Source organism: Sparus aurata, chromosome 1 (genome assembly GCF_900880675.1).
Source record: "Sparus aurata chromosome 1, fSpaAur1.1, whole genome shotgun sequence".
Taxonomy (NCBI): Eukaryota; Metazoa; Chordata; class Actinopteri; order Spariformes; family Sparidae; genus Sparus; species Sparus aurata.
Genome location: NC_044187.1, coordinates 11971309 through 11982807, shown reverse-complemented (window position 1 = coordinate 11982807; position 11499 = coordinate 11971309). Strand labels below are relative to the sequence as shown.

The window sequence follows — 11499 nt, the reverse complement described above, 5'->3', positions numbered from 1 at the left end:
CAGTAGTGAATTTACAAAATGGCACATTTTTTAAATTGTGCCCCAGTGCTCTGTACAAAAACCTCTCGAATTTTTTTCTGATTCACTTTATTAGGATAAAAGTTGGCAGGTAATGTTCAGATGTTTTGCTATGGTTTGCTTGAGATTTGGAGCTGCAGCTGCATCATTCCTCAGTGATATTCATTCTAAAATTTTAAGTTTTTAAAAAAAAAAAAAACTTTCATTTATGCTGTGTGCTAACTTAATTTGCTCGGACCCAGTACTTGTACTTATGTCTGAAAAAATATTTCAAGTGTCCTCTTTATCACAATACCTTGACTATTCAAATAGACCTTGTAGTTGCAGATATATACTCTTAATTAATGAGCAGAGACACAGGATAGCTCCTATGGGTTAATTTAATAAAATAATAATAATAATAATATAATAATAATAATAATAATAATAATAATAATAACAACAACAATAATAGTAATAGTAATAATTATTACCTTGTTGGTCTTCATCGGGGTTTAAAGGCTTTTTTAATGCCTAAAAACATGAAATGCTTCGACACACTATGAATTGTGCTAATTGTATTGTGGTAGCAGATTTTTCCAAATGCAGCAAATGAAATCAAAACTACATGCATGGGTAGATACTATTAGAGGTAAGTGGGAAAATATTTTTTTTTTCCTAATATTTGGTAATTGGTCCTTTAACTCTGCTTAACCATACAGTGATGGTTATAGCATTATGACTGCAGTTCTCTATATAAACTGTAGATGGAGCCAAAGTTACAAGAATTGGAATTGTTCTGAACACACTGCTGCAGATGAGAGGTTTGAGAGTCAAACAAACATTCTTTAACTAGTGGCAGATCAAGCCAAACTGACGAAGTCCCACAATAAGTTGTGTTAATTCAACATGAATATTCAACATGGGTACTACAGAACATTTTCCTCATAGTAGAAGTTACAGCCTTTTAACAGGCATTTATACATTTTTACAAAAATAGTTAACCAATGTTCTGTATTCCTCTGAAAGATGGTCGTGCTATAATGAAAAACATACAACCACTAAAGCAGGAAACAGCATAAGAAAAGAACCACTTCAGAGCACTGACCTTTGGATAGCTCAAATAAAGCACCATCTTGTGGTGAACTGGTTGAATAACAGTAGCAGCAAACAGCTGGAGATGCGTTGCACCAAATGTGTGACAACTGAAGCTCATCTAACTGATCCAATAAAGATAAGTAGCTTATCCTCAAGATACATCAAGCTGTTGTGTTTAAAATGGGTCAAAAGTTAAAATGTTTATTTATGGAAAGCAACATTACTGTTGTTACCAGCCTCAAATGGTTAAAGGTGCATTTTTTATTTGTTTATATAATTTTTAATTATGAATAATAATCATAAATCTTGATTCACTCTAGTAGAATTGTATGTGGAGTCTAGCAGGTGCAACCAGAGTGACTATAAATATGAGTAGTGCTAAAAGGTAATCAGTTTAAAAGGGGTATTTGTATAAAGAATTATCAGAGCAGCAACTTGACCTGACCGATCAGCTGTTCTGCTTTGGCAGGAGTCATGTGTGGGGTCAGAGGTCATCAGCTGAGGGATCAGACCTCCTGTTGGTGCACCATTTAATTTCCGCTTGGCTCACTGCTTGTATAGCACTGCAGAATGTAGGAAATTAATTGTGAGATGGAATATAATAGGTAGACTACAGTGCTTTAGTCTGTAGCCCTAAAACCCGGAACATTGTTAGCATTTTTGCACATACGGTCTGTGGTTACCGCAGACTTAGGATATTTATAGGTTTTATTCCAAGACATACATAAGTAAATGTACCCCAATTTCATTAAAAAGCACTTAATTTTCCTAAAAATGGCTAAATGCAACTACAGAATTTATCACACACACAGAGGCTCGTCTACTCACTAGTCCATCTTGTTAGATTGTGTGGTAAGGAGTTTAATGTTCTGGTGACGTTTAAGTCATGCAACTATAATGTAGTAGTCTGTTTATAGCCTAACATTAGCTTTTGACCTCCAGCAGTTGAATCCACAGTTCAAAAATCACAAAAGTGGTTTTCAAATATGAAGATTATTTTGCTGAACAAAAAGTGGATGTATCGAAATAAAAAAATACATTAAAAAAATACTCATAAGCTTTTTGTCGAGGTAACCAGGGCGATGCTAACTAAGGTTGGCCTACAAAAATAGTCAACCCTTTTTTTAGAATATGTCGATCAAAAAATAATCTTCCAGCACTTCTAGACTTAATAATAAACATGAGTCAGTCGTGTTTAATCCCTCGACTACATAAAATAGTGGACAGACCAACATGTTTCTGAGGGGCCAGAATGAAGCACTAAAGTGGCTGTTAGGGGCGTCGCCATCTTGGCTGTGCCTGAATCCGCCCAACACTAGCCCACAAAAAAATGGGCACAGAGGTGGAGTTAATTCCACGTAGCTGGAGGCTGCCACCAAGGTAGCTGACACCAAATAAGTCACAAGCTATCTGTGTTTACATATAAAGATTTGCACCTCGTGTAACTTACCAAAGCTACCTCAACGCTAGCCGCAAGATGGCGACAAACAATTGGCACAGAGGGTGTGTGTTGGTGTTCAATCAATCTGAGCAAAGTTAGCACTCACCAGTTACTCGTTTTTTTCTTATCCTGCAGTGTCTTTTCTCTTCCATCTGTATGTTCATGATGCAGCGTTAAGGTTACATTTCTCCTCCATTCTGCAGTCAAATATGAGAGTTATAATACATAACAGTCGGTTTCGGTACCTCCGTGGTTTGTTATGGAAGGGGCGAGTGAAGATAAATCTGTTTTTTCATCTAAAAAGTTTAAACAGCAAACAAACTTCGTACTCTCTTCGACTCCGGGTGTTTTCCTTCAGAGTCCGCCAGCTCCAGCTGCTGTTGCCAGGTAACCTCGTTAACAGATTGGCTCCTTAATCCAAAAACACCGGCCTCTGTCCCTTTTAGTCAAATTAACTGCACAGAAAGACAAATCATGTGTCTGATATTTGTATTAAAATCCTCCAAAAGGCATCAACACCATAAATAATGCCAAGAGATCAAGTTCAGTTACTGCAATTAGCTGAGGTGAAGCCGAGCTCCTGGCTACCTGTCACTCAAAGGGGCCACGCCCCCCTAATTATGCGATAACTTAAATAAAAATTCAACTCCATATAATTAAGTATAGACACCAAAACCGCGTTTGTACCCGACTGCAACCATGTTTATTTCTGCTATACAGTTGGACATTTTAACATGGGCTCTTCTGGGAATTGACTCGCTTTTGGAAGCAGTCGCAAGTGGCCATTCGAACTGCAGTTTTTGGTACTTCCGCATAGACAGCGGAAGTCACGCCCCCTTCCGGTTTCCCAAAAAACTTTAAATGGTAGTAGATTAAATGGAGAGAGACAAGTAATTTTTTGATCCCGTCATTGTTTGTCAATTCAAAATTTGATTTTCTAAGTCAGTTTGTCATAAAGCTATTGAAATTATAAGACTGTGAATATATGTAATTAAAAATACTACACAGTCTGCAGTCATGTTAGTGACATCTCGATGAATGGTCACCAATGCCTGCAACCTAAACATTGTAGAGCTGGTCCTGTACATGTAAGCAGCTCACAAAACTGATAAACTCTTGCATAACTGCATTTTTCAAGATGGACAGATTTACTGTCTTTTCCAGAGCCTTTTCTGTGACGATGTGGCGGCCATGTTGGTGTGCGTGACAACGATGACGTAGCTCACTGAGCGGTTTCACACAAACAAGATTGTATCTTACCTCAAATAACACATATATATATATATATATATATATATATATATATATATATATATATATATATATATATATATATATATATATATATATATATGTATATATATATATATGTATATACAGATGCAAAAGCTTTAAAGTGACAGAAACACCTGCTGACAGGAAATAAACAAAAACACTCAAATGGTTGTTTAATTTTTTTTTTAGGGTGGCTTTTTTTACTACACCTGACTGAGTAATAAATTACAGCAGACCATTAAATACCATCCATTCATAATATATGTGAAAATAATAGTGTGAAAGAAAACACAAAGATAATTATCATAACGGTAAAATGCCAGGACTTGACTGATGGATCAATAATTGTCACTTGGCACAGTCTTCTCTTCTAAACAGGCCACAAATCTGAGACACATCAATTCATTCACAAAACCCAGCAATGATCCATGAAAGACAGATGCGTGCAGTTTTTACCTGTGTGTATTTTAATGACTGATGCAGAGGGCGTCATGTTGGTGTCTGAACTACAGAGGTGGAATGATAAAAACAAAAACTACAGTGTATCAGGGTCACCTGGAGCTTGGCACGTACAGCGATGAATGATTTTCAACTTAAAAACAGTTTACAGACATACACACACATTATTTCTCTATGATCTCCTATAACACACACTTACACATTTGCATTTAACACAGATATGATGCACCCTGTGTGAACCATGATATTTCTGCAACTTTACTGCACTTTGCTCTCCACGTTCCAAATTTAGGGAAGGGAAACGGTGTGTTCAGATATGTTTGGGAAAACGCACACGAATGAGGTGTGTTTTGTGTTTTTGTGGACGTGTAAGCGCGTGTGTGTATGTATCTCTGAGAGCAGCTACAAAAATGACACACAAACACACATGCACCATTGACACTCTATCTCTCACACAGACTACATTTCCCATGTTTGTTAGGTTTTTTTGTTAGTTTTTTTTTACAATAAAACCATTCAAGATCTCCAAACAAATGAAATACGCTGCCAGAAAACCTCGAAAACACCTGTGCAAGAGCATAGGAGCGACCTCCGATAGCATACATTTTGGTTCTAAGGCAATATTGTAGTTCCACAGGACTAGTGCTGTTGATGCAGTGTGCTGTTTGCACGCTGACTGTGTCTCCGATTGAAAACCTTTACTTGCATCTGCAGTCACCTGTCATTCAGTGTGTTTTTATTTTTAGCACCATGGGAATCTCTCCTTCAATCAGAATCGTGTCACTCCGAGAGACAGCTGTGAAAATATTCCCTTCCGATATCCACTGAAAAAAACAACTTTTTTTTGGAGGGGGTGAGGTGGAAACATCCATGGAAGTTGCTCAGTTTGTTACAAGATGGTGCAAAACTCAAAAAACAGCGAGGACACACACAACATAATGCAAGGCTTTACATTAACATCACAGTTCATTTTGGAAATTATCCATTTGCATTTTTTTTTTCCCCATTCCACGATGGTCGTCTGCATAAGCTTTAAGCAAAAGGGCAAAGGACGGACTTCGGCCTTTTGTTTTTTGTTATTTTCTCTGTACACACAGACATACAGTAAACACAATGGGTTTTACAATAAGACATGAAATAAAATAATCTGCAGCCGTTCTGAGCTGGGTTAAAGAGACCAGTTCCCAGGCATCAAAGGCAATAAAAATGTCTGTTTCCTCTCACTTACTGTTGGTACGAGCAGCCGTCTGATCACAGTAAGTCGCACAGTTCACGGAGCCGGAAAGACTCAAAACTCCCTTGTTGGATGCGTTTTTGTTCAGGTAGAAGCCTCTCAGTTCCTCAAGCATCCATAGTTAATAATTCAGAATATGAGTCAAGCATGTTTATGTGTGTTTGTACTCTTTTGTGTGAGCATCTCAGTAAACTGACTCGGATCCTCGGGAACCCTTTGTCCACAGTGAGGTAAGCTCCATGTCCAGTAATCAAAACCATCTCCTCCACAAAAATGGCTCACTGAACTGTCAGTGTGTTTCCCCACATTTGTTCAAACTTGATATCTCGCTGTATTTCCTGTCTCATCTCAGAGTGCGACGACCTGTGTGGAGCCACAGAGGGGGACAAATGTTCACGTAAGTATCGTCTTCCTCCCGCTGCTGGCAAGCGTCCACGTCTGTCTGTGGGTCTGAGAAGAGGGGACAGGCTGTGCTTTTCTCTTTGCCATGGTGAAGGTCAGGGTAACAGTGGTGGGGCTGCACAGAGGTCAGAGGTCACGGGCTGTGTGTGAGGTCATTTCCTGGTGTGAAGGCTCTCCTGGAACTTGGTGCTCGTGTAGCGGATGTGGAAGCCCTTCTTGCTGATTGTGTCGTCGCTGTGGAAGCGGATGAGCATAGCGCCTCCGGGTGAGTAGATCCCCTCTCTGGGCTGAGGAGGTGAAGACGGAGCAACATGTGAAGCAGATTCTCAAACATCCTAATATCGGTATCTGCATCAGCCCCAAAAGCTGAGCAAGGATCATGCCCTACCATTTATTCTGAAGCTGATTTGAGCCTTAATAGAATATCAGTAGGTACAATTACTGTTGTGTTATATTATTTTAGAATTTAGTGGCATCTAGCCTTCGATGGAAACTTACCCCTGAACCACAGAAGCGGCCGAGTCGATGTGAGTTGGCGTCATACCCATTGTACAGCTCGATGTAGTCATAACCACAGTCGGCCTCCTCCTCTACCTCAAAAGTGATGAAGGTGAGCTCGATGCCGTAGCCCTGTTCGGCCGTCAGCAGCCACTCACAGTCGGTGTGACCCGGGTAATTATTGTCTCCAAACTGGGCGTGAGAGTAGAGGTTCTTCTGACGAGCTTCTGCTTTCAGACGACCTCCACACTCTGCAAAGAATTAAGAAAGAGCGAGTTGGCGGACAGGGTCAGATTTTATGAATGATTTCCATCGTGTACATGCTGCTGTGAACCACTAGAGGGAGATGTTGCTCTTAAAAAACTATTCCAACTGAAGGAACCCGAGCTGGTGACTGTGAGTGATGCTGTGAAGACTCACACAGTCTTAAACATAAAGTCAGATCTTATATCAAATGCATAAAGACACAATATATGCTTCCATACAGACACACACCTGTGGAGTGTGTAGCTTGGAAGCCCTTCCGTTGTACCGATGCATCAGAAATGAAGCGGAGGTACATCTTGTTGCCGGTGGAGACCAGCTGCTCCGGGATCTTACTGCCACACAGTCGACCCAAGATGGCTGCTGTGTCACTGTCCCCATCGAAGGCCTCCAGGTGGTCATACGCACATTCCTGGTGCTGCTCAATCTCAAACTCATTGAAGGTCTGTCAAGGTAAATGCGGAGAGACAGAGAGGGTGAGACATCGCTGAGTGAGAAATGAGCCTTCCTTGTTGTTGTGGGGACTATTTGTTTGTTTGAGAGTGGTTCCAGTGGAAACATTTGAGGCCAAGGTTCCCAGGAGTATCCAGAATAAATGGGACTTTGATTCTGAGAAGGCACATGGCTGTCAAGTGACTCAAATTTCATTGTTGCAAGGCTTTAAGCACCAAAAATAAAACAGCATTTAAGAACCAGTTCAACCAGAGTTTTTGAGATCTGAACATGTAATGTCTCTTTCCAGAAATCACAACCTGGTTACCCAAAGACATTCCACAGACCTTGTGGTGAGCTGTAGGAACTATTTTCTTTCAAACAAAAATACACCCACCATCCACATCACAAGCAGAACGCAGCATGCATGGATGAGAGGCTAGCTAATTAATGCAAACTAATATTATAGCTCAGTTGAGGAGATATCCATTAATGTTTACATTATGTGTTTTTTTTTTTTATTGGGGGATGAACTTTCCATTTAAACTCCCATTGTAACGAGTTGGTGGCTATGAGAGCACCGACTGTGAAAGTCAATCTGAAGGCAAGTCAGTGATAAAAGTATAGTACACTGTAAAGAGATTCATGACATTGGTGTATCTTTTGTAACAGCCTTTGTTGTATCGCATCGGGATCTAATCCTTAAGTCCCAAGTTAGTGTGGCTGGATGGAGAAGCTAGAAAACCTCGCTGAATAACAGGTTGCGGGCAGCAGAAAAACCGCCATGACACAAGACTGCCCAACTTTTAAATTGATATGGCGAACAAACAGTATCCAGGTTAGCAGATACAACATTATCAGTCATTTGGTGTTTCCAACCTCCAGATTAAAGTCCAATTTTCACTCTTATTTGTTCTTCTCCAACTCCTGAGAAGAGTATCTTAAGGTGCTAAATGTTGATTTTCACCAGCTTGTCTATTTGTTTTGTCAGCCATCTGACATATTTTACCTAAATATTTACCTAAATATTTAAAAAAATGATGCTGAGGTCGGTTCAGGTTCGGTGATTTGACGTGGTGCTTTCGAGTTGTTTTTGTGAAAGTCTCATGTGATATTAAGTGATGGACCTACTGTCTGTTGGGGCTGTATGCCTTGTGCTATGATTTGTTATTTATGTGACAATGCTTTGAGCACAACACAGCACATCTGTTGCTTACAAGGCAGCAACAATTCATGTGGGACTCTGCGTGACAGGGTGACACAAACACGTACGTAGGTAACATTAATTGCATCTGGCTTGAGTCAGGTTCAGAGGTAAAAAACAGAAGAGCTGAGTTGAGTTTGGGACGAGCTCAGTTATTTCTCTCTCAGACGCAAACTTTTCATCCGGAAATATCCGCCTAAAATGTTAAACATGTGTATTAAAGCTACCAAATTTCTGTCACAAATAACTTAATTATAGTTTTCCAGGGTCTTACATCAGTGTTACACACTTTTAAATCAAAATAAATATATTTACATACTCTTTGATACTACAGAGCGGAACCCCTGCCTCCCTCGGTCTTTGTGTACATGTTGCTTACGCACCGACACGCATGTACACACAGTCACGATTCATAATCTAATCAAGTCACCCTGAGCTGAGTCATAACACCTTGCAGGCCTCTCTCCCACGCTCAGTCACACATCTCTCTGATCGCTCCATCACGCCACCACAAACACCACACCAAATTGATTTTTAACAAACCCGACAGAAACAGAGAGGAGAGCGAAGGTGAAGTGTTGGATTCTGGGGTCGTGATGGCTTCAAGATGTTTCTGACTGTAGCTCGGATCACACACTGGTTTGTGCATCTGTTTACTACTCTCAAGAGAATTTGGTGTGTGAACGTGTGTGTGTGTGTGTGTGTGTGTGTGTGTGTGTGTGTGTGTGTGTGTGACAGAGAGTGAAGAAGCAATAACAGGATGACCTTCATGTCTATGCTCAGATTTCTGGTATTAAATTTATGCCGCTGTGATGTCATTACTGTGGATATAGAGAGCACCCCTGCTAATCTCAAAACACACACACACACACACACACACACACACACACACACACGAGCAAAATCTCCAATGTGTGTGTATGTGTGTAAATGAAGTGTAGTCACACATTCAAAACAGTTGCAAAAACTACTAAATGTGTTGTGACAGCTGATGATGGAATTTGTGTTTTTCAGTTGCGTAAGCAGTGATTAGAGATTATCAAAACTAAATGACAGTTAATGGCAGTTTTGATGCCACGCAGCGAGCTCAGCAGGACGCTGCAGAGTGGAAGCGAGGTGAAGAGCCAAATCCAAACACTTTGCATGACTGTACTGAGTGTGTGATGTTTTTGACTTTGTGTCTAGACCAGGCAAGTGTGAGTGTAGAGACCGAATCCCTGTGGTGTTGCGGGTCAGATGCTGGTAGACAACTTGTCAATGATTTGCATCGCAGAGACGTGATGTGAAATCTCAATTATCAGCGGTGAATATAACAGGTTAGTTCCAACATGTTTCACGTTTCCGCCGTCTTTATTTTATGTGCTGTGTTGCTTTGATAGCTACCGAACAGCAACATCTCATACTGGGTAAACTCAAGCTGCCATTTTCTTTAGTCTCTGGCCCAACAGGTGAATCAGGTCTCTAAACTTTGTAAAAGTGTTGTTATCAATGAGATATGAAAGCATGAAATGCATATTTTAGATGAATGAGGTATAAAAACTTGAGATAAAACATTGAAAAATGGCAAACTGTATGTAAAATAATGAGTGTTACGGGGGTTTTCAACCTTGTGAACACGGTATATACTCATTGCACTGTGTAGCACGCTGTGTGAATGTGAGTGTCTGGACAAACTCCATTAGGGCCTACAAGTTTTTGCTTCATGATAAAAAAACAGAACTAGTACTTTCTAATTGTCCTTGACCAATCTACAACAGAAGTCCATCAGACTTTCCATAATTTAATCCAATTTAAGGGTTCTTAGTTACAGAAGAGTTTGTTGTTGTGACTGACACGCAGGCTCAGCAAACATTCTTGGTCATTCTTGAATAATTCATTAAACATAGAAGGGCTGTCTGATTAAAATGCAATCCCCTGTAAAATCACCCCAATCGTCCTAAAATGATTAATGATTTCCAAATAGAGCAAATCAAACCATAATATTAAATACAAATTTAATAAATTGTTCCAATATGTTGCTGCGCTACGCCATTTGCATCAGTGCTAACATTGTTAGCCAAACACCATCTGTTTGAGCTAACATGCCATCACAAAAGTTGAGATTATCTCTTCCCCTCTCTGTCTCTCTGTCGCTCTTCAGACAAATAACCTTGCAAATCACAGCTTTCAGCCTCCATGATGCACAGGGCAGAGCACAATATGTCGGGTTATTCCTAAATACGAACATCTGCAATGACTCAGTCAAATGTGCAGACGACTGTCTTTGGTGACACATAAATGCTTACATGCACGAATGTGTGCACATGCAGACTAAATGCAGGCAGATATATACACACACATAGAAAGACACAAGGACGCAGATGGCCACTGCCCAAGGCCTCTTTCTAACGCATGAGCACACGCTCACAGTGCGCCCGTACATACAAACGTGCACTTTCTCCCCCATTCACATTTGGGTTTCATAAGTGGAACATGGGAAAGAGAGATCAGCGTGCAAGAAGGGGGAGGGCAGCCTGCGGCTTTTACATACAATATGACCCCACAGACAGAATAACATATTCTTAGGAGGAAGGGAAGAAGGCCAGTAATGCTAAAGGGTTTAAAAGTGGAAGAGGAATCCTTCACAAGCCCTGAAATCTGCTTGATTTCATCAGACTTACTATCTTGACTCGGTGTCCCGGCGTGGCTGTGATGTCCCAGGTGCACTCCTTGCGGCTGGGGTACTTGTCTGGCCAGTTGGGGCTGCTCAGGGTCCCGCTGGGGCTGTGGATCTTATGCTCACACTCGGCTGGACACACAAACACGCACACAGAAAAACACACACACGTAAGCACACACATAGAGAGGAAGTTAAAATCATGGCTGCACAGGAAAAGGTCAGAGGAAATGGAAAAGGAACAGGAAGGAGAGAAACCAGAGAACCAAAAGAGAAAGAAAAGATTTCAAAGAAACACATCCTGATGACAAGTTCAGTGTGAATTTCACATGGCATGCACGCATGTTTTAAACAAACACTGTTCCATTAAGCCTTCTGCATCTCTGGAGTACAGCACACACAGAATTAAAGGAAAATCTGCTTCTGTGTCAGTCATTTTTTTGTTATTTTGTTTTGTTTGTTTTGTTATTGTGAATGTTATTCTGACTGGGATTTTGTATTTGTAGACACAAAATCAGAAATATGCAACATGGACCCGA

At 40.5% G+C, this 11499-nt stretch overlaps 1 protein-coding gene across 2 annotated transcripts in view; it reads right to left on the bottom strand.

The window, feature by feature from the left end:
* Positions 1-3959: 3959 nt before the first annotated feature.
* tll1 (tolloid-like 1) overlaps positions 3960-11499 on the bottom strand; it is a 57112-nt gene continuing 49572 nt past the window's right edge. For both annotated transcript variants that reach the window (XM_030434958.1, XM_030434969.1), the window contains 4 exons: positions 10965-11092; positions 6900-7113; positions 6405-6655; positions 3960-6193 (listed from right to left, as the gene is read on the bottom strand). In XM_030434958.1, the coding sequence (XP_030290818.1) occupies positions 6059-6193; positions 6405-6655; positions 6900-7113; positions 10965-11092 (728 nt within the window). In that variant the 3' untranslated portion in view covers positions 3960-6058. The remainder of the gene's footprint in view (positions 6194-6404; positions 6656-6899; positions 7114-10964; positions 11093-11499) is intronic.